General features: G+C 40.7%; 1 protein-coding gene across 3 annotated transcripts in view; it reads right to left on the bottom strand.

Annotated features, from left to right (window-relative positions):
• The window catches only part of dsg2l (desmoglein 2 like), a 61,514-nt gene that overhangs the window by 2,701 nt on the left and 34,489 nt on the right, over positions 1-24,324 (bottom strand). For 2 of the 3 annotated variants that reach the window (XM_073871721.1, XM_073871723.1), the window contains 4 exons: positions 22,327-22,539; positions 19,728-19,949; positions 12,928-13,055; positions 12,058-12,351 (listed from right to left, as the gene is read on the bottom strand). In XM_073871721.1, the coding sequence (XP_073727822.1) occupies positions 12,058-12,351; positions 12,928-13,055; positions 19,728-19,949; positions 22,327-22,539 (857 nt within the window). The remainder of the gene's footprint in view (positions 1-12,057; positions 12,352-12,927; positions 13,056-19,727; positions 19,950-22,326; positions 22,540-24,324) is intronic. The other variant, XM_073871722.1, reaches the window with a different exon arrangement.

The following is a 24,324-nucleotide window of genomic DNA, read 5'->3' as shown; positions in this document are numbered from 1 at the left end:
TTAGGACCCAGACAGACCACAAGATGAGCACCCCCGGCTGGTCTCACTAACACCTCTACCAACATGGATTTCCCAGGAGGTCTCCCATTTAAGTACTGACCAGGCTCAACTCTACTTAGCTTTAGTGGGCAAGCTGTCTTGGGCTACAAGGTGATATGGCTGCTATTTGACAGGTATTTTTTTCATTGCAGTCATTTTAGATCTATCAATACTTATCCTAACATGACTAATATCAGCCTTTATTGCCGTGCTCTTACATATCATTTGCTCATAAGTGGGTAGTGCTGTGTGCAGTGGTCAAGGCAGACCAGAGTACCAACACATCTCAACTGTGTCTGTTCCTCGAACAAATAAATACAGAGCACCGTTTACCTCGTCTCGTTGAAACTCAAATGTTAAAATTCGGCCTTCTTAACATTAGATCGCTTACCAATAAAGAACCTATTATCAATGAAAAAATTACAGACCAAAACTTAGATGCACTCTGTTTAACAGATACCTGGCTTAAAGCAGACGATTACATCAGTTTGAACGAATCCAACCCACAAGACTATTATTATAAACATGTTCCTCGTCTAAAAGGGAGAGGGGGTGGTGTATCTACAATATACAACCAAACATTTAAAGTAAACCATAAATTTTAACTAAAATTTAATTCGTTTGAAATAATACTGTTTAATATGGAAATAACTGATTTGTTCATTTTAGCTACCATCTACAGGCCTCCGGGCCACCACACAGATTTTCTTAAAGAAATAGCAGATTTCCTATCTGAGCTTACAGTCACAATAGATAAAGCTCTTATTGTTGGTGATTTTAATATCCATGTGGATAATCCAAAAGATGCATTAGGACGTGCGTTTATGGGTGTTCTCAATTCTCAGGGTATTAGACAAAACGTGTCAGGGCCTATGCATACCCGTAAGCACACATTAAACTTAATTCTGTCACTCTGACTCAATATTAATGATATCAAAATATTACCTCAGAGCGATGCAGTTTCAGACCATTGCCTTCAGACCAGTGTCATACACTGTACTTCTAGATAGGATCACTCAGTCTACAACATGCTACAGATTAGCCAGAACAATAATTTCCACCACTAAATATAGCTTTATTAGCACTCTTCCAGACCTGTCTCAAATTAAATATGTAGCAGATTACCGTGAAGATAATCGGTTACGTATGTAACCCATGTCCCCCGAAGGAAGGTTACGGAGACGTCACATCGTGACCGACGAATTGGGAACTCGCTTAGAGAGACCAATCTGCTTCGTAAACTACTAGAACGCCAATTAACTTGGCATTGAGATATTTGCATAATGTTGGCGCCACCCCACCAGGTGCGTATATAAGCCGCAGGTGCAAATATGGAAATTAGCTTAGTTTCACTGAGAAAGCCGGAAAATGTGACCGGCCGATAAACAGCAGGGAGCAGCCCTGTGGCGATGGGACGTGACGTCTCCATTCCCTTCCTTCAGGGGACGTGGGTTACATACGAAACTGAGACGTTCCCTTACAGTCGGTCAGTACAAATCCCTACCAAAACGCCACTGAGGGCTGACCTCTTCCAGTGTCTGCGTAAAGCCCTCCGGTTCCACTTAAGGATAAGGAGAATTAGGTTTTAAGGCAGAAGGCCGGGCACTAGATGTTCCTTTAATCCCACAGTAGTGCCAGCGACTGGGAAGCGCCCTATCTGAGCGGTATAGGAACGCTGCGGAAGCCACCGCCCCGTTAAGGGCTATTTGTGGGCGAAAGTCAACCGTAGTTGAGGTATAAATGACAGCCGTGGCTGTGTAAGCAAAGCAGTGCTCTGCTGAGGGAAACGTGGGCTAGTAGGATTAACCCCACGGAAAAATACTCACAAAGGAACCCGGTGGGACGCAATGTGGATGCCCGGGCCAAACACAGGTTCGCGAGGATGCAGCTAGTGAGAGGCTGGCAGCGGATGCTCGGCAACATCAGGCTGCCAAGGCAGCGGGGGAAGACAAATCAAATTATTATTACGCATTTTTGCCTTGATGGCCTTCCATACTGAGCTCGACACGAACACTGTAAAATCTAATGAACGTATTAGGTGTCGCCCAACCAGCAGCTCTGCAGATGTCTGTTAGCGAGGAACCACGAGCGAGTGCCCAAAATGAGGCAACACTTCTAGTAGAGTGAGCTCTCAAATTAAATAGACAAGGAATGCCCTGCAGATTATAAGCAAGGGCGATAGTATCAACTATCCAATGAGACATCCTCTGCTTAGTGACAGCTTTCCCTCCCTGCTGACCACCGTAACAAACGAAGAGCTGATCTTGAAGATATGAAAGCACAATGTTAATGAGGCATTCTCGGGGGTCCTCGCTTTGCGAAGAACACCAAGTGACGAAAAGGTTCCATTTAAGCACGTAAGCCCGTCTTGTGGACGGTGCTCGTGCCGCGTCGATGGTGTTAGATATCGCTTGCGATAAATCACCTAAACCTTGCGCGCGCTCAACGACCATACATGGAGATTCCACCGGTCGGTGCGCGGGTGCCTAATGTGCCCCCTCCTTGAGAAAGAAAGTCCTTCCTCAGGGGAATCCGCCAGGAAGGGCTGTCGAGAGGAGCATTAACTCTGGAAACCAATTCCTGATCGTCCAGTAAGGCGCGACCAGTAAAAGGCTCTACTCATCCTGCCTGACCTACACAGCGTCTGTGCGATAAAGCACATTGGAGGGAATGCGTATTTGCGCATCCCCCGCGGCCAGCTGTGTGCCAACGCATCCACGCCTAGGCTGCCCTCGGTTAAATTAGTCTAAATTAGTAACGTCATCCAAATCGTCGTCCTGTATATTAGACCCCGTTCCCACAAAATTACTTAAAGAGGTATTTCATGTAGTGTCAGACACGGTACTAAATATCTTTAAAGGGCAAATTTTACCGATAGGAACATTAATCTTTATGGAAAGTGAGTCATATTTGTAGTCAAAATGTAACATAAATGTAGAATTTTGTGCCTATTTGACCGAGAAAAGACAAAATGTGACTTTAGAGCACATTTGTATGAAAAACTACAACTCCCACTATGCACCACTAAGCACAGCTTTGCAAGCCACTCCCATTAATCGGAACACGGCTCAGATATGATATTGTGTACATAAATGCCACGTTAGTAAAACAAAGAAAATAGCCACCACCACTGTGTCTGACAGACACCAATCATGACTTACTTTTAAACGTGATGTTACATTGTGTTACACACAATAACACTCTGGTCTGGTGTGTAGCAAAGTCTTATTCAAACAGTAACGTGCGGTTTCAGATCCGCAGTACATATGTCCTTTCAAGTACTTAAAAAAGGGTATGCATTTTGTTCCTAACTTTTGTTCCTCCATCTGCCTGGGCTCTTTGCTGTATTGTGGCTCTTAAAGGTACAATAAACAGCGGATTAGAGCATCACGCTTGCGAAATCACCCTCTTCTATATCATATTGATTAACTTCCACTGTTATTGTAACATGAAGTCTGACTCGCTCCACAACTTCTGTTTAGCTTAGCTTAGCATAAAGATGGCGGCTGATCGTTTTTTTTACGTCTGTGTACGTATATTTTCGTAAGTCCCACCCACTGATCTGTAATTGGTCTGAAGCGTGAGTGGGTCCCACCCATAGCCCCCACCTTGGAAAAATGAGGAATGAGTGTCTGTAGTCTTTCACACTCAATAGAGATACAGGATTTCCTTCTTTCAATGACGCAAAATGACGATTTTTACATCATTGAAAGAAGGAAGTGCCTCAATGAAATCAGTATTTCTCCCCTCTCAGGGGAAACTGAGGGAATGATGCACGACCATTCAAAAACATGACTGGGGTTCTAAAGCGGTACAAAGCTTAATGCAAATGGGTGAAGTTTCCCTTTAACTCATCTCTAGAATTAGGATACGTTCCAACAGCTTTCAAACTAGCAGTTATTAGACCGCTCATTAAAAAAACCAAACCTTGACCAGGGAGATCTTAATAACTTTAGACCAATTTCAAATCTACCTTTTCTTTCGAAAATATTAGAAAAATTAGTTGCAAGCCAGCTACGCACTCATAGCGAATAATAATACATATGAAAAGTTCCAATCAGGATTCAGGCCCCACCATAGCACAGAGACAGCGCTGCTTAGAGTTACAAATGACCTCCTATTAACATCCGATCGTGGTGAAATCTCAATCCTTATATTACTAGACCTTAGTGCAGCCTTTGACACAATAGATCACAGAATCTTACTCAACAGACTAGAAAACTATGTTTGCATCAGTGGTCAGGCGTTAGCCTGGTTTAGATCGTATCAAACCAATCGCTATCACTTTGTTTATGTAGATGAGGAAGAGTCATATCACTCCCCGGTTAAATCCGGCGTACCACAGGGATCGGTTTTAGGCCCTATCCCATTCTCGTTAAATATATGTTACCTCTAGGAGACATCATCAGGAAACATAGCATAAGTTTTCACTGCTATGCGGATGATACCCAGCTTTACATCTCCTCATATCCTAGCAAAACCCACCAGTTTGCTAAGCTAACAGACTGCATTAGTGATATTAGGGACTGGATGGCACATAACTTTCTTATGCTAAACTCCAATAAGACTGAGATACTTATTATTGAACCAAATCGCTCCAAACATAATATGTCAGATTACAAGTTGCCCATAGATGGCTGCACTGTGGTGCCATCTTCCACGGTTAAGAATTTAGGTGTGATGTTCGACAGCAATCTCTTTCGATAGTCATATCTCCAACGTCTGCCGCACAGCATTCTTCCATCTTAGAAATATCTCAAAAATACGGCATATGCTGTCTGCATCAGACGCAGAAAAGCTTATCCATGCTTTTATGACCTCTAGAATAGACTATTGTAACTCGTTACTCGGGGGATGTCACGCAAATCAGGTAAATAAGCTACAGCTGGTTCAAAACTCTGCCGCAATAGTACTTACTCGATCTAAAAAGTATGACCACATTAGTCCAATTCTGGCATCTTTACACTGGCTACCAGTTAAATATCGCATACAATTTAAAATATTACTAATCACCTACAAAGCCTTAAATGGCATAGCGCCCTCGTATATTAAAGAACTACTATCAGAATACAATCCACCACGTAAACTGCGATCACAAAATTCTGGTCACTTAACTCTTTCCCCGCCATTGACGAGTTATCTCGTCAATCTGCAATACCGCTATTCCGCAACTTATAAAACCCGGCAGTATTGCCCTAGGGCGGGTGTAGGAAGCTCGGTCCCACAGAGCCGCAGTCCCGCAAAGTCTAGTTCCAACCCTAATCAAACACACCTGAACAAGCCAATCAATGTCTTTAGGATTTAGACATCAGGTTAGATTATCAGTGCTTAGGCTAAAATATGCAGGACTGCGGCTCTCTGGGACCGAACCCGCCTACCCCTGCCCTAGGGCAAACAGCTGTATGTCCGTGTATGTTTTAAAGATTGCTCTGCATCTGATGTCTATCAAAAGTCCTTTACAAAAATGGAATTATCTCAGCTTTTTGCTCAAAATTTGGTGTTTTTGATGAAACCTACACATATTTGAGAGGTGATAAAAACAGAAGACATGAAGGTAGGATGAAACAGATTTTTTTGTTTGAAAGCAGAGGGTCTGTTCTTTTAATTCATATATTGTATGTTTATATATTTAAAAGGAGCATTTTCTGGAAGGCATTAAACCTTTGTGAAAATCATGAAAAATGCTGGCGGTGAAAGAGTTAATTATCCTTAGAATATCAAAAGTGTCTAAAGGAGGTAGATCCTTTTCCTACTTAGCCCCTAAGCTCTGGAATGATTTACCAAACAATGTTTGAGTATCAGACACAGTCAATCAATTTAAAGCCAAACTTAAGACATTCTTCTTTAACAAAGCATTCACATAAAATGTCCAGTAAATGTACTTATCCCACAATAGTTCTTTTGTCTAGAACAAAGCACTCACATAACTCATATGGGTAATATAGTATTGCCACAATAGGTAGCCAGTCTGGAACCGAGCGAACTTTAAACCACAATACTGTATGACACTTGCATTACATGCGAACGGCCCCTACATTAATAGAATTCTGTTTTTCTCTCCCTGTCTCGTCCTCGACCCCGAGGACAATGAGACAAACAGACCCAGTTCCTGCTGCTGTGAAGGTCATCACACCACTGATCCACTGATGCCCAGCCGATGCACGTCCGACGACCACCGGCTTAACCAGTTTAATCCGCTTACCCGCTTCCTATCCCTACCGTGTTTATATATATAAATATCTCTCCCAAGGGTTTTTGTCCTTCTAGGAGTTTTTCCAACTGGGTTTTCTCCTAGGGGTTTTTTTCGTCCCAGGGAGAGTCAGCCAAGTTTGGCTTAACTTAGCACTTTACCGTGTATGTTACATTATTACTTCGCTCGCTTGTACGGTTTATCCTTAGCCGCAATATTCTACAATAGATATTATTTATTGATTTCCTGTGTTTTCCTCTACATCTACTCATGTAAAGCTGCTTTGCAACAATTACCAATTGTGAAAAGCGCCACATAAATAAAATTGAATTGATCTGAGTTTGAATACAAGCTTGGTGTATTCTGTTTTTATTAATGACCAACATCTGTTAAGTTCAAAGTCTTTTATTACAAAGTCTTATGCCTAATTTCATTTTTAGCTGCTGCCATCTAATTTTAAAACCCGGAAGTATCCCCATAGGGCAAACAGTAAGAAATATGAGCTTTATCAAAAGTCCTTTACAAAAATGCAATTATCTCAGCTTTTTGCTCAAAATGTCTTTTTGAAGAAACCTACCCATATTTAAGAGGTGATAAAAAGAGAACAAATAAAGGTAGGATGAAACATTTTTCTCTGTTCTTTCATTTAATATATTGTATGATTATATATTTAAAGAACATTTTCTGGAAGGCATTAAAGTGGCACTGGCTGGCAACGTTTTTTAAAAATGCTGGCGGGGAAAGAGTTAAGATGCAATCTGCAATCTTTTGTCACTTTATCACCATCTCTGATTGAAGTGTAATATGGCATGTTGCAAGAAGTTTTTTTCATGTGGGTTTATTTTTAAAGTAAAATTAAGCCAAACTAACATTACCTGCAAAATCAAACCATCTTAACTGATCAATTATTATCATAAGCTAACCATTGTGAATCGAGTTAAGTTAAAGAGACGAATTTAGTTCGGCCAAAAACGATATTAAACCCATGATTTACTCACCCCCAAGCTGTCCGAGTTGCATATGTCCATCGTTTTTCAGACAAACACATTTTCGGATATTTTAGAAAATATTTTAGATATTTCTGTTCATTAAATGTAATGTTGCGGGGTCCAGCAATAGTCCACGACCTTCAAGTCCAAAAAAGTGCGTCCATCCTTCACAAATTAAATCCAAACGGCTCCAGGATGATAAACAAAGGTCTTCTGTGGGTAATCCGTGCGGTGTTGTTGTAGAAATATCCATATTTAAAATGTTATTAACTTTATAAACTACCTTCCGGTAGCGCCGCCATCTTAGACTCAGGAGAGAGGATTAGCGTAGTGTACGCACTTTTCTTAGTGACGTATGACAAATTCGGAGGGCGGGGGCACAGAGCAGCAGCAGAGAAACTCTGTACGCTGCGTAAGCTCTCATCTAGGGGTGGGCGATATGACCAAAATCTTCTATCACGGTAGGATTAATTTTATATCATGATAACGATATGTATCACGGTAGAGTTTTTAATGTTTTAATAAGGTTTAAATCTTTAATACCATAGAAATGTTCATAATTCTCACAAAAAAACATATACAAGCGTAGAAAGAAGATAAAAACAAACAAAACTCAAGCTCTCTGAAGATAAACAGTCAATGATATAAGAATGATAATAAATAATTATGCATGTATGTATAGGCCTATATATATTTTTATTTAAGGTAGAAAAGTGATTTAATCAGGAGCAGTGAGAGATTTTCTCTCAATGCTGTTTGATTAACACGAGTGACAGACTGGAGCAAATTAGGTAACTTCCCCTTTAAGAACTCCGGATCCAATACACTGTTACACATGCACTTTCTCTTTTAGCTGTTAACTTTCTTTTAAGACCTAACTGGTCTTGTTTATGAGGATGCTTGCAAAGACGGGAATTTTGACGCATATGTGTATTTAAGGCCAATAAAGCGGAAAAATTAGCAGCGGTCGCGTGACTTGCGCGCTCCTCACAGACAGAAAGAGAGCAGCGGTTGCACGACTTGTCCGCTCCTGACACACAGAAAGAACGCACGCATACAGATCTGTTGTCTGCGTTTCAATGGCTTAAAATAACTTGTTTTAAAACTGCAGTGCTTAAATACGTGTACAAACGTTACATTTTCGCGACTGGAGCGTGACGTGGGCGCGTAACCTCGATAGAAACAATAGTCCAAAATCTCTACCGGTTGACAAATTTCTACCGGTTAATTATGTCTACCGGTTTATCGCCCACCCCTACTCTCATCCTTAATGCGCATCACTCCAAAATGGCGGCGCTACCGGAAGGTAGTTTATAATGTTAATAACATTTTAAATATGGATATTTCTACAACAACACCGCACGGATTACCCACAGAAGACCTTTGTTTATCATCCTGGAGCCGTTTGGATCCAATCCGTGAAGGATGGACGCACTTTTTTGGACTTGAAGGTCGTGGACTATTGCTGGACCCCGCAACATTACATTTAATGAACAGAAAGATCTAAAATATTTTCTAAAATATCCGAAAATGTGTTTGTCTGAAAAACGATGGACACATGCAACCCGGACAGCCCGGGGGGTGAGCAAATCATGGGCTCAACATCGTTTTTGGCCGAACTATCCCTTTAATAACATCTTGCACTGACATATCTGAACATATATCAGTGGCATTGTTTTGTCTGAAGATGCACACCAGTATTGTTTTCTGTTAAGGTACAGTATGTTTGTAAAAACGACTTAAATGCCCAAATATAACTACAGCCTAGTCCTGGAATAATATAAACCCTGTACGGGAAACCTGATAAACCGGGTTGGATTTGTTGGGGTTTGTCAACTCAAAACTCTGAGTTTGTTCAACTTGCTTCGTGCAACAGGCCACAGGTCTCATGCTGCCATCACATGTTATATAGTTCATATTTTAAACATTCACAATGATTTTCAGCATTTTACAAGAAAATAAACACCCTTGGCTGAAGTTTACTTTTTGACCAAACATGTTTAAATAATCTATTAATCTAGTTTAAAGGGATAGTACAGCCAAAAATTACATTAAACCCATGATTTACTCACCCTCAAGCCGTCCAAGATGCGCACGTCCATCACCCTCAGACAAACACATTTTCAGTTATTTTAGAAAAAGTCCTAGATCTTTCAGTTTATAAAATGCAAGGATATGGGGTCCACCTCCTTAATGTAATAAAAAAAAACTAGCTTCCTGTAATGCCGCCACCTAATTCGCGTACACATTAGTGTTGGGCGATATGCCCTATTTTCAGATCGTCCTATCGTCAGCCTGTGAGATCGGCGATACACGATGTTATCGGGGGGCGTGGCAGTAGTTTACTCTTTTTTTTATTTGATAATTTTTACTCATTATAACAAGTCACTTGATGGGTTGACAAAAAAACAGGACCGCAACACCGTCATGACCGCAACCTTCTTAAACCTGATGCTATTAATGCGACGCGTCATTAAAACCTTAATCATGATTACTTAACTGTAACTGTAAAAACATGCATCTGCGCACGCACACACACGTGCGCGCACATACAAACAATTCAATGCATTAGTGCTGTTGCAGAAGACTACACATGTCAAGCAGTGGTGCTCTCATGAGGTGCCTTTTTAAACGCATCGGTCCAGCGGAACGCGATCATATTTTAAACACAATCATATATTAAACACGAGGGATGTGTTGCTACAACTCATTGAAATGCATATCATAAACAAGATTAATACCTAGTGATCTGACTTCGGACAGAGCGCAGCTCTCTGCACGTACGCGAGAGTGAGAGAGAGGCGCTAATATGCAGCGGGTCATATTTTAAACAAAAAGTAAAGTTTGTCTCAGCTCGCATGAAACGCATTAAACTGAACAAATAAGGATTACTACTTTAGTTTATGTTTAGACTGCGGACAGACGCGAGAGCGCGTGCACAGAGAGAAGCGCAGCTGCTCATGACGCGGCGCGCTGGATTTAGTGGTGGAAGGAGACCAAGACGCGCGCATTAAGTGCAGGTACGTGCAAGAAGGAATACTCTCTTTACAAGCTCTCCGCGTAAAGTGAAGCCCACAAACCCTCATGTGAGGAAAAGCATGCATTGTCGGTGTTAATATAAAACTATGATGATAATACATTTAATAATAACCATTCGCCAACTATCGTCTTGACTATCGCCATGAAAGCCTGCCATTGGCGATATGTCTGAAGATCGTCGATACACGATACTATCGTCTATCGGCACAACCCTAGTACACATTCAAACGAGAATGTATGCAGTTTGTGGAGGTTTACTCTGGTGCTGCTCTGTGCCTCTGCTCTCCGTATTTGTCATACGTCACTAAGAAAACACGCTGACACTAGTGCTGTAGTCAAGACCACCTAAACCGAGACCAAGTCATGACCAAGACCAAGACAGGCAGAGACCGAGACAAGACCAAGACTTTAAAGGGTCGAGACCAAGTCAAGACCAAGACCATTGCAAGTCACTGCATTAAAACACTTATGATAAAATGTGGAATATGCATTATGATTAGGCACTTCTTGTCTGTGTGTGCGTGTGTGTGCGTGTGTGTGTGTGCGTGCCATCAAAGAAGTTGATAAAATAATCAAAGGTATTGCAGATATGTGGGAATTTATCTTTGTCTATTAAGCAAATAAAAGTGAACAAACATTAAAGAGCTGAAATCAACTTAACCATTTACAGTAGGACATTTTCTAAAATTACTGAAAATGATGGACATATGCATCTCCGACAGCCCGAGGGTGAGTAAATCATTAATACCATTTTTGGCCAAACCATCCCCCCAAACCAAAGATTCACTTGAGATGAAGTCATATTTTTATCATAAAAACATACACAGCATGCAGTTTATAAGAAACATGGAGCATTATTATGTTTGAGGGGAATACAGTCGAGTTATGCTGTCAATCATTCTCTCTCTCCTCATGTTTCTTTCATTGCTTGGGCTCTAAAACCACTGTGGACACAAACAGGGCTCTGGACCTCAGGCTATAATAAGTGACTCAAGCACTATTCGGACGGGATTAGTTTTCCAAACGACGTTTGAGTTTCAACGTGTCCCCCAGGACGTCTGTGATTTTATGTACCGATTCGGACGGGATTAAAATTCTCAGGCTATTCCAGAGATGGAAGTGTCCGTTTCATGCGTTTGGGCATTGCAAAAGAGCACGTGCTCTGTATACGCATGTTTGTAAGGTTTGATATTTTGCTTTAAATGTAAAATTATTACAGAACATGTAATTTATTAATTTAATTTTAACAAATCAAAATAACTTATACAAATCCTACTAAAGTAGCCTGTGTGTTTTATATAACTGGCTGCTTATAATAAACCCAACGAAATGAAGATATAATGATTAATTTATTATTTTTATTAATTAACATTACCATTCTGGAGCTGAACAAAATAAGGTTGAGTTTACCTTATACTGATATTACAGTGGCCAGTCTTAACAGTGTTTGATATTCAGTTCGTCTTGATTTAATTATTTTATTTCGCCGAATGTAAAAAAAACATCCATATCTGAATAAACAGGACTCAGGAAGTACAATATAAGCGCGTTAGTAAGACCTTACGGCAGATCACGTTGGCCAAAAGACGACAAGAACCGCATTTTCAAAAGATATTGCGGTCAAACATAGACATTTGCATCCGGACGGGATTCAATTTCTCAGAGGACCTCTGAGTTTGGCGAAAAACAGTAGGTAAATTGCTCTGAAATTGCTCCCGTCCAAATATGGCTTTATAAAAATTATTGTTTGTGTTTAAACATTTATAAAGTCTTTAGCTGTATGAAAATGATACTCACGTGAGAATAGTAGTCGTCTAAGAAAGCATCAGACACGGCAAGACCTTCATAGGCATCATGCCCTTTGAACCTGGTGTATATCTGTTCATCTGTATTTTGAGCATACATTAGATTCCTGTCGAACTGATGTATGTGGTGATGATAGGCATTCCCATGCATGTCATATTGGTGGAAAGAGGACCAGTCCACTACTGCACCATCCACACCATCAATCATCGTCTGACCTCCACTTACTGCTCCCACATTACTCACTTTCTGTTTCTCCATTTGTTTTGATATTTCTAAAAGATCCATTTCCTGTAGAGCAAAGTTAAACACATTTCATTCATTCAGCTTTCTTTAACCTTTTACTGTGCCTCACACATCTTAGTGGTTTACATGTCAGTTTAACACTCCGAAGCAAAATCAATTACCCACATTTGGCAAACTTGTTACCCCGAGTTGGCAGCCACTTAAGAAATTTGCACTATGGGTTATCTTTTTAAACCCTGTTCTTATCCATATTTAAAACAGCTTTTCACACTTAGCAGCCTTATCGCTGATAACTAAGATAAGATAACTAAGGTGTATGTGTCTTTTACCCAAAGCTTTTACTCAACATTTTGGTGCTGAGATCATGCACCTGGGTATTAATTTGTGTTACATATGCTAACATTGTACATTTTGGATCAATCACAAGAGACTGGGCGTTTCAGAAGGAGACAGGAGCTACAACAATGTGTTTCAGGCTGAAGGTGAAAAGAGCTGCTCCACTATTATACACTATTATCAATATCTTTATTAAAACTTCACGTCATCATGTTAATCTATTCTAGTAGATTACAAAAATAGCACAACAAGTTTGTGACTGAGCATAATATAAGGATTTTGTACCTTATCATCTCCCTGTCCTTCAGTGTTGTATACGATAAGATGCTCTTTAGTATCAAACGGGATGCTCTTAAAGTCAGCTGCATGTCCAACACCACTGCAGATGCAGAAGAGCAGCAGAAGAGGAAACACTGCAAACACAATCAACAGCAATTAATCTACAAACACACAAAAGACTCACACAACAGCTACACAACGTATGGTCTTAAGAAACGTCTCGGTTATGTATGTAACCCTCTTTCACTGAAGGAAGGGAACGGAGATGCCACGTCGTGACCGACAAATTGGGAACCGCTTCGCAGAGACCAATCTACTTCGAAACTAGCCAAACGCCAATGAACTTGGCATGCAGGTATTTGCATCTGTCGGAGCCGCCCCGCCGCGTGAGTATTTAACGAGAGGCAGATGCGTTTACCAAATCAGCTATATTATTTGCTGAGAAAGTTGAGCATCAGTGCCCGGCCTGGTAACAGCAATGGAACAGCAAACTGTGGCAACGGAGCATGACGTCTCTGTTCCCATCCTTCATACGTAACCGAGACACGTCACGTCGTGACGGACGAATTGGGAATCCCTACCAAAGCGCCACTGCAGCTGGACCCTACCAGTGCCTGCAAAAGCCCTCTGCCCTTCACGTAGGGGGCAGAACCTAAGGCTTAGTGCAGAAGGCCGGTCACTACTTGTTTCTTAACCCACAATAGTAAACCAGTGAAGTGGGAAAGCGACCTAGACTGGGCAGAACTAGGAACACTGCGGAAGCCATCCCCTAAGAAGGTAACTGGATGACACATGAAATATGAAACAACCGACAGGTTGCTAATATAGAGATCTCTGAACAGTACATGGTATGACAGAGAGATGCAGAGCGGGCTCTGCTAAAGGAAAATGCGAGGACTTTAACCCCACGGACTATACACAGATAGGAACCCCACATAGGGGACACAATGTGGGTGCCTAGCCTAACACAGGTTTACAGAGAATGCATCTAGTGAAGGCTGAGAGCCGATCCTCCACAACATCACCCATCTAGGCGGTGGAGGAGAACAAAAAACAGTTTTGAGACGTTTTTGCACTAATGGCCTTCCAAAATGGTGCAATTTTGCAGCACAAAAATTGAGGCTGCAAGCCGACATACGAGCCGACCTATGATGTTCTCACTGATTTGAGGAGAGAACCCGAGAGGAAACCGGCTTGATACAAACACTATAGAATCTAGTGAACGTATTAGGTGTCGCCCAGCCTGCAGCTCTGTAAATGACTAGCGAGGAACCACGAGCCAATGCCCAAAATGATGCCCCACTTCCTGTAGAGTGAGCACATAAATTAAATCGGCAAGGCATAGCAAGCTATAGTATCCACAATCCAATGGGACATACTCTGCTTGGTGACAGCTTTCCCTTTCTGCTGACCACCGTAACAGACAAAGAGCTGTTCTGAGGTCCAAAAGCTTTGCGTTGTGTCTATATACACAGGTAGTGCATATACAGGACATAACAAAGCCATGGTTCTTTTCCCAGTTAACCCAAAGACCCAAACGAGCAAGGTGTTTGAGAGTTAAGTCTCAGTGAACGCACAGCGTCTGACGTGATTGAGCTATTATGAGCCAATCATCTAGATGCGCGAGAATGCGCACACCTTTCTCTCTCAGGGGTTTTAAAGCCCCCTTCACTACTTTGGTGAATACAAGGGGCGAAAGAGAGACTGGTATGCACAATGGGTTATCTTTTTAAACTCTGTTCTTATCTGTATTTAAAACAGCTTTTCACACTTAGCAGCCTCATTGCTGATAACTAAGATAAGATAACTAAGGTGTATGTGTTTGTACTGGTATACTGGCTCCTCGAACTCAAAGCGGAGAAACTGCCTTTGTCGGGGGAGAATCGATACGTGAAAGTACGCGTCCTTCAGGTCGATTCATGCGAACTAATCATTTGGACAAATGCATGGAAAAATGCGTTTGAGCATCAGCATTAGGGCTGAAACGATTCATCGAGTTACTTGATTTACTCGATTCAAAAAAATTCTTTGAGGCAGAAGCCTCGTTAAATTCCTAAGACGCGCACTTCACGCGCCGAGATCTGATTCACACGGACCGTTGTTCAATGTTCAGGAAGCACATCATAGCGCGTGGTACATTTTGAATTTAGTTGGCGCGATGGCGGAGCGAATATGTCCATAAACGGCAGAGAGAGTATGTCTAAAGTTTGGGATCATTACATTATCATTACATTCAGCATCTGAACTGAAAACATCCACTGCTGTTTCACCAAGCGTCGATGAAACAAGGTAACGTAGCTTCTGCTGATTTTAATCCCATACTGTATTTGTAGCGATGTCGTTATGCGGTTTGACTAGATATGATGTTTAGCGTTGATGTTTTCGTATTCACGTTCAATTGCAGGAGAGTATAGATTAAAAAAGAACCCCTTCACACACACGCATGCACTTTACAGGTGTGTGTACCAAAAAACGGCACCACAGTGCAATCATATATGGGCAACTTGTAATCTGACATATTTTGTTCAATAATAATAATCTTTGTCTTATTAGAGTTTAGCATAAGGAAGTTATTCTCTCTCACGCAAGTCAGACAGATCGCGCAATTCATCACATATGCTTAAACTTTTATGTAGCCACGCAACAATAATTTCAGCTGCATGCATTCACTGTGTACAGCGGGACGTGATGTTTTGATTTTTCGAACGGATTCTTAACCTAAAATGCACCGCAATGCAAGTGATGCACACCAAATGCAGCGTTCTATTGAAAATGAATGTATGTATTTCTGCCGTACCAAAATGCAATGAAGCAACTGAACGTCTGACTGGGGTGTCACTCTTCCTCACGCACAGCACGTGTGCACACACTAAGGGTGTCACAATTTCGATTTTAAATTGAAATCGATCGAAATTAATTCACAACCTCGAGCTTCGAATTTAAAAAAATGGGATCGTCGATGCTGCCACACCCCCATGTCACATCTGGTCGGCTTGCCAAGCGGGGGAAAATAAACTCTCAGAAGTGCCTTCAAAAACATCCATCCAGCGGAACGCGATTTATATTTTAAACACGAGAGATGTATTGCTTCAACTCCTTGAAATGCATATCATAAACAGGATTACTACCTAGTGATCTGCCTTCGGAGTCAGACAGAGCGCAGCTCTCTGCACGTGCACGAGAGAGCCGCCAAGATGCAGCGGGTTATATTTTAAACAAAAGGTATAGTTTGCCTCAGCTCGCATAAAATGCATAAAACTGAACAAAAACGTAAGGATTATTACTTTAGTTTATGTTTAGACTTTGGACAGATACGAGAGCGCATGCACGTGAGACAGATAGAAGCGCAGCTGCTTGACGCACCGGTTTTATTTCAGATAATAGGAGTCCAAGACACGCGCATTAAGTCTATCTGCGTGCTAGAAGGAATTCTCTCTCTACAAGCTCTCTCGCGTAAAGTAAAGCCCACAAACCCCCATGCGAGGAAAAGCACGCAATGTGCATGTTAATGTGAAACTTTAATAATAATAATAAAAATAATAAAGGCATATAATTTTTGTCTTAAAAAATCATTTAAAAATTGAGAATAGAATTGAATTGTGACATCAGAATCGAAAATATAATCGAATCGAGGATTTGGAGAATCGTGACACCCCTAGCACACACACAAACACAAGTGCATGTGCGCGCATACACACAGGTTGTTACCATAGCAAATAGGCTCACCCCAGAAATGATACATTATATGTTAGTAGCCTAATGGTAAATGCTGCAGGTGTAGAAATGTACATAAACCAGATATTTACTTTGATGTCAGGGCTAGATTACAGCATGAAACCTGTTGTGCATATTAATAAATTAAAGTGTTTAATTGTTGGCACTGGCACTTATAAACACTAAATGGGTAAAAGTTGAAAGAAATAGGCTTATTTTTTGGAACCTTTTTTTTAGAAATAAAAACCAAATGATTGAACATTTCACAGCCACGTCATTTTCGTTATGCATTATTTGTTTTGGTTGTTTAAAAACACATACAAAATGTTTATCCGATTACTCGATTAATCGATCGATTTAGTGCTAGATTAATCGATTACAAAAAGAATCGATAGCTGCAGCCCTAATCAGCATATTGAACGGAATTCTGTGAAGTGCATGGTTCAGTGTACTCAGGTCCAAGATTGGTCGCAAGTCGCCGCTTTTCTTGGGTACAATATATTAAGGGCTGTAAAACCCTGAATTCATCTCAGCTGGAGGGACCGGCTCGATCGCGTTCTTCGCCAGTAGGACGGCGATCTCTGCACAAAGTACGTGCACATCGGCAGCTCTCATCGCAGTGAAACGAACTGCGGAAAATTTTGAGGGGGCCGGAAAAACTGTATTGCATAACCGAGATGAATTGTGCATAAAAGTCATCACGACGGGCTGGGAAGCGGTTTCCGCACCTCCAGATACTGTGCAAGAGGGAGTGGAGGTGATCGCCGGTGTGTGCGTTTTGGCCAGATCGATAGCAATGTTGTGTAATGTACACTCACCTAAGTTTGCTGAGGGGAGGCTGAGCAGGTGAGACTTTGTGAGGGTCTTAAGCTGTTCAAGGCACTTACTGGCGAAGAAGGAGGGGGAGGATGATGAGTTATGAGCCTGTTCGTAGCTCCGCAACTCCTGTGAAGAGCCGGAAAATGAGGAAGGGTTATGAACCCGCTCAAAACTCCGGAATGCTTCTGAAGACCTGGGGATGAAGGAGGAATTCGCTCTGTTCGTGGTCATGGGTACCGGCTGAAATCCAGCGGTCGGTTCCGGGGGGAACAGGATTTTCCACGACCGAGTCAGCTCATCATGCACCTCGGGAAAGAAAAGCACAGGGGGTGAGGGCTGAAAAGCCCGAGCACCCCCGAAGTATCAATCGTCGAGGCAGGACGGTTGGGGTGGGGGAGGTTGAGTATACCGCCACCTGAGCGAGCATGGCCGCCATCTCGGGTTCGAACACGGGTTCCGCAACTCTACCCGCAGGAGGGAGTAGATCCAAGTCAGCATCTGAAATAGACGCCACCCCCTCCGATGCTGCGACAGACACAGAATCCTTGTGAGGACCGATACAGAATGACAGCATCGTAGAACACGCGCCACCTGTCTCCACGGCACCTCTGACTGTGGATAGAACCAGCAGACCAATTCAGCACCGTTGTATGGAGAACAACTTTCTGGAGTTGGAGGGGGGGTGATGTTCCTGGAGTTACGAAATCCATCTCCGAAAATCCAAGAGAGTCATGTTCATGCAAGCGGAACACGAGCCCTCCACGAACGCTGCATCAGCGTGCTGTATACACAGACATGAGACACAATGATCGCGGTCATCCAGGGGACCCATGAACATGTCACATCCAGAACTAGAACACGGACGATATGTCATCTTTTAAAAGACGCACTTGCCGTGACATGAGAGAATGGCTTTCTTTAAAAAGACACAAATTTAACCCGTGCTGCTCTTTTAGTGGAAATCACTCTTTGTGCTATGCTGAGTTGATGAAGCACAGAGGGGAGAGGCAACGCACGCACTTAACTCAAGTTCAAACTGAGAAATCAAAGAGGTGGAAGAACTGCGAGCCTCTGCTGTCCATCCAACCAACTTACTGTAAGGTAAGCAGTGATATTCCAAACAGGAGAGAGCTTCTCGTGAGCAGATGATTTGCCGACTTTCGAAAGCAAATTAAGCTGATTTGGTAAACGCACCTGCTTCTCTTTAAATACTCGCGCGGCAATGCGGCACCAGCAGATGCAAATACCTTCATGCCAAGTCCATTGCCGTTGGCGTGACATTGTAGTAACCGACTGAAAGGGAACACATATTCACAGCTTTTCAATCTAACCCTAATCTTCAGCATCACATAAAAAATAAAACTTTATCAGCAAGTCATAAACACACACATACCCCGGAGCAGTGGTCAGTGGAGTAAAGCCGTCTCGGTCAAGAGCACCTCAGTCGCTTACTTATGGCCGTAAGAATCAAACCAATGACCCTTGTCCGACTTTGAACATTAGGCTACGACTGCCTCACCATGTGATGACATTAAATGGTGAGACTAATGTCTTTTTATTTGCTTGTTTTTGATCGGCACAACCACTGTAGTCTGATTCATGAGACAATTCTTGTAATGAAATATTTGAAAATGAAAAAACTATGACCTCACTAAATCAACATCTTTAGTTATCAGTATCACTATACTGCCAACTTACATATGGAGAAAAAATGCATGGGTGTGTTTCAAATCATAGCGCAAATTGTTTTCAAATAATTCAAAAGACCGGAGTCAATTATTCCTCTTATACCTGTCCCACGGTTACCACAGACATTGATCTGATGGTTATTTTAAGACATTTGAAAGGTCAGATGTGTGTTTTATAGAAAAATAAACAACACCTGTGAAACATTTATCAACCAATCAGAATAATTCATCCAGCAGACCCGTGGTATAAAATATTAAAATTGTTATGAGGTAATGCAGAATAAACCCAGTATGTCACATTTTCTTTTCTTATCTAATCGACCACACTCATTAAACTTCAATATGACTTTTTTAAGTAAGTAAATTCACTTCTTTTTACTTACTAGAAGTTTGTGGCCTAGTTGTTTTTAGTTTGTATGGTTAATGTCAGAATGATAAAGTTTGAGCTGGCCCCCAGCCTATGGTTTTGACACCAACATATTTTGTAATTTTTCTGTTTGTGATGTGTAAAGATGTGAATAACACTATAGAAACGACCAATGATCTGCCTCTGTCCAGGTTTAAAGCATCTTAAATGAGACTTACACAGAAGGAGCAGCAGTCCCAGCAGCATGAGAAGAACACCAGCTGCTCCAAATCTAACCTCACGTTTTCTCGGCAGACAAACTTTAGATGCGTCACATGCACAGACATCTATCTGAAGCGCTTGATGAGCACAGAACTTCCCCTGCTGGTCCCGCACCTTCACAAACAGACGATAGACGCCGGGCCAGAGCGTTGCATGAGATCTGAATATCGATGTAGTGTCTGAAGAAGAAAAAAAAACATAAATAAGTTACAAAATATCCTAATATACAGTAAACGAATGAATGTGCTTCTGCACTAAGAAACATTAAGTCACCCAAGTTTATTTTGTTTACCAAAACAATGTTATTTACTGTATTTCAACATGGATTGAAATAGAGCAGACTATGGTATCGTTTGCTTATGGTACAGTGACAATTAATCATAAGATTGATGGCTGGTTTTAGATATAATTGGAGTTTAAAGTTCTTTAAAGTATAAGTTCTTTTTATTTGTTTACAATACACTAGGTAACAGAGGTGGGACCAAGTCATTGTTTTGCAAGTCACAAGTAAGTCTCGAGTCGTTGCATTTAAAGGGACACTCCACTTTTTTTGAGGGTATGCTTATTTTCCAGCTCCCCTAGAGTTAAGCATTTGATTCTTGCCGTTTTGGAATCCATTCGGCTGATCTCCGGGTCTGGCGGTGCCACTTTTGGCATGGCTTGGCACAATCCATCGAATCCGACCAGACCATTAGCATCGTGCTAAAAATAACCAAAGAGTTTCGATATTTTTCCTATTTGATATTGATATTGAAAATAGTGAAAAGTGAAAGTTACCAAGGGGACTATTTTCGGGTGCTGCTTAATATAATTGCGCCTGCTGCAGCCATGTTACAGCAGCAAAGTCCTTGATTATTATGCGGGAATGAGAATACAGTTCCGTCGATCTTACGGAGTACACAATGGATTATGCTATCAGCTGAATGGATTCCAAAACGGTAAAAATTAAATATTTACCTCTAGTGGAGCTGGAAAATGAGCCTATTTTTAAAAAAGTGAAGTGTCACTTTAAGTCCCAAGCCAAGTACCCAGTCAAGACGGGTAAGTCCAAGTCGAGTTGCAAGTCATCAACTTTAGGCTTTAAGTGCTCTTTGCCCAAATTAGTGTATCAGTAATAATAATCATATCAAATTTATATTAATTTATATCAGGAAGGCAGGTAGAATATGTTTAACATTGCTGTAATTATTTTAATGATTTTCATTCCTATGTCCTATCAAGTGACGTGACACTGACTGTATATGATTGCTGCTGCAAAAAAAATTTCAATATTCACAATCTCAAATATATGTAAATAAATGTTAAAGTCGCCATGAAACGAAAGTAACAATTGCCTTATTTTCCCCGTGGTGACGTATATCCGAATGAAACGGCTTTTGACATGAAATAAGGCAGGGCTGGATTTGAATTTGTCCTCGAGATGTGATTGGATCGTTTGAACTTGGATTGTGTTGCTAATTGCTAATCACTGCAATCTTCTCCCGGACCCCGCCCACCTGCCATACCATATGACCGGAAGTGAAGAGAGATCGTTTTGAGGAGGGGAGGAGATTTGCATTTTTGATTAAAGATTATGAGCACACACAAATTTTTTTAAAATAATGAAGCTCACAGAAGTAATTTGTTAATAATACCACAATATTAAAAAGTATATATATAGTTTTTCATTTCAATTTCATGCGACTTTAAAGTGTTGTGTTGCTGAACGCTAAATTTAGGGGCTATGTGCTGCAAACTGGATTTACAAGACTTGAATGCATTCGTTTATCCCGAAAGAAATAATAGTGACATGAAAAAGTGAGAAAAATGTATTATACTTAATAGTTACATACACAATGCTTATTTGGTGAAAGAAATAATTAAATTCAAATTAGTTTAAAGTATCATATTGCCGCTTGCCTAATGTGCAATTTTTAGCTGCCTAGTTTGTAAGGATTTATCTAGTAATTCTGTTGCCCAAACCTTTAAACCTTGTTCTAAAAAAGGAGGTTTAATTACATTTAACCCAGCATTTTGATCATAGATTTAAGTTATATTTAAGATTAACTTTAGTCCTGTTGCAATATAACTTTAAACTCAGATTTAAATCTCGAGTATGGATTAATTTAATAGAGGTTTAAATAAAATGAAATGCACATGCATTGGTCTGCTCAAGTCCAAGTCAAGCCTCGAGTCATTGCGGTCTAAGTCTTCTTTAATTATGTCCAGTCGCAAATAATGTAACTTGATCGCACATCCCTGCTATGTAATAACCGTACGTATGATCTCCTCAGATACAATCTCTTCTAGAAATCAACCTGTCTGAAGAGCTCATCTACAGTTGTCTCAGTACCATTTTAAAATGAAAAACACAAAAAGAGACCAAGTTCAACAAACTTGCATTGCTGATCAAACTGTGTTTTGGACACTAGGCTCCACATCACTTTAACAGAAGTTGTTTTATTTTTGATAGACAGGTTATGCTGCTTGACCAGTATGTTTTGCTTTCATTAACTAGTCTGACAGGACTTGATATGTGCTGGTGATTTAAGCAAGGCATGATGTCTCTTTCATTACCGTTGAGACGCTCAACACTCCATGACTCCAGCGCGTCCACTGTAAAATCGAATGGTTCTGCATTGGGGTAATGATCTTTGTCCACAGCAGTGACATGAACTACATGATCTCCATAGCAAAGTGTTCGAGAAGGGCTGCTCAGGACGGGGCAGTTGTCATTAAAATCTTCCACCTGAATGGCAATCGTACCTGTAGCCGTTTTAGCTGGGTGATCTGAAAGAAACGTGTGTATGTTTACTAACAATGTCTTTTATATAAACCCCTGGTCAAGGGCTTCTATACACTCACATACAATATTTATTATTATTTCCACAATAATTCATCAGTTGTAAAGTCAATAAAACTACACAACAACAGTTATGTTTTTTACCCACATTTATAAACACATCAAAACTATGTTATACGGTTAATTATACGCCTGGCTCAGGGGTTTGAAACTTTCTCTCCCAACACTTTTCATTACTTTATATAGATAAGCTGTCAAGAAGAGAACAGCCAATAACTGAATATGTAAATGGATGATTGCTTAACTCTTTCCTCGCCATTGACGAGTTATCTCGTCAATCCGCAATACCCCTATTATCCACCAGGTTACGCTCTTCCGCAACTTATAAAACCCAGAAGTATTGCCCTAGGGCAAAAAAACGGTATGCCGGTTCAAGTTTTGAGGATCGCTCTGCATCTGATCTCTATCAAAAGTCCTTCACAAAAATTTTATTTTATTAGCTTTTTGCTCAAAATTTGGTGTTTTTGAAGAAACCTACCCATATTTGAGAGGTGATAAAAGGGCAAAAAATCAAGGTAGGATGAAACGTTTTTTTGTTGTTGTTGTTGTTTGAAAGCAGAGGGTCTGTTCTTTCACTTAATATATTGTTTGTTTATATATTTAAAGAAGAGCATTTTCTGGGAGGCATTAAACTTTAGATTCATTGGAGCATACAGACTTAAATTATAGTTGATGTTTCTTGGTCAGCCATTAAATGTTTTTTTTATTTAAATGCTACAATTTGTTAAAGTTTAACTTTTTCACAAAACTTGATATGGTTGATCACTAACATGAAAGTACCTGCAAAATTTGGTTGAGGAACCACTTAGAAGTGAGAAGTTTAAGAAATGGCTAATACTTTTGATTATTTTGGCCTGTTAACGGCACTTTTAAGACTCTTTGGCCTGTAAAACCTTTTCCAAAACTTATTAAAAGCAGTGTGAAAAATATTTCACTTTATGTTATCGTTGGCTGGTTTTAAACATTCAGTCCAGGTTTCTGTAACCTTGACTTTGACTCAGACTTCCGGTTTAATTGGGTATGCTGGCGCGTTTTGGGGACGGTTCTTTTCACCGTTTGTTTGTTTTTATGTTGATGTGGGTTAATGCTAAGGCTAACGATGCTTTGAGTTTGCTGACTTGTTGTCAATGCTGTGTTTTAAATTCAAGAGCATTAATATAAACAATAATGAAAATGACTGTATGATGACAAAAGATTTTCTTTTCTTTTTTTTGATTGTTTTAATCTTAAACAGTTTACTAGCGGCCCAACTCTCAACAAAGGTCACACATTAGAGCTTGTGATTGCAAACAATGCAATTGTGTCACAGCTGTCTTCTGCTGACATTGGTCTTTCTGATCACCTGACATCTGGGACTGCATCTTCCTTAAACGTCATCTTCACATACTGTTCATTTCCGTAAATGGAAATCAATTAATGCGGCAGATTTTGCAGGCTCTGTTGTTCCCTTTCTAAGTGATCTTCAGTTGGCTCCTCTTGAAGATAAGATCTTACAATTAAACACACATCTAATTTTGATAATTTGCTCCCCTGAAATCTCGTCTTTTTTGCTTGGTATAATGATGACCTGTGTTCTAAGAAGGCAGCTTGCCGTAAACTGGAGCACAAATGGCATGACTCAGGTCTGGAAAGACAACTTGGGGGAATATAGAGCTGAAATTAAGTCTGCAAGACCCGCTTATTTTTCTCAGATTATATATATTGTAATCAAA

This window comes from Misgurnus anguillicaudatus, chromosome 2 (assembly GCF_027580225.2).
Source record: "Misgurnus anguillicaudatus chromosome 2, ASM2758022v2, whole genome shotgun sequence".
In the NCBI taxonomy this organism is placed as follows: domain Eukaryota; kingdom Metazoa; phylum Chordata; class Actinopteri; order Cypriniformes; family Cobitidae; genus Misgurnus; species Misgurnus anguillicaudatus.
The sequence above is the reverse complement of the archived record's forward strand: the minus strand, read 5'-3'. Positions and strand labels throughout refer to the sequence as shown.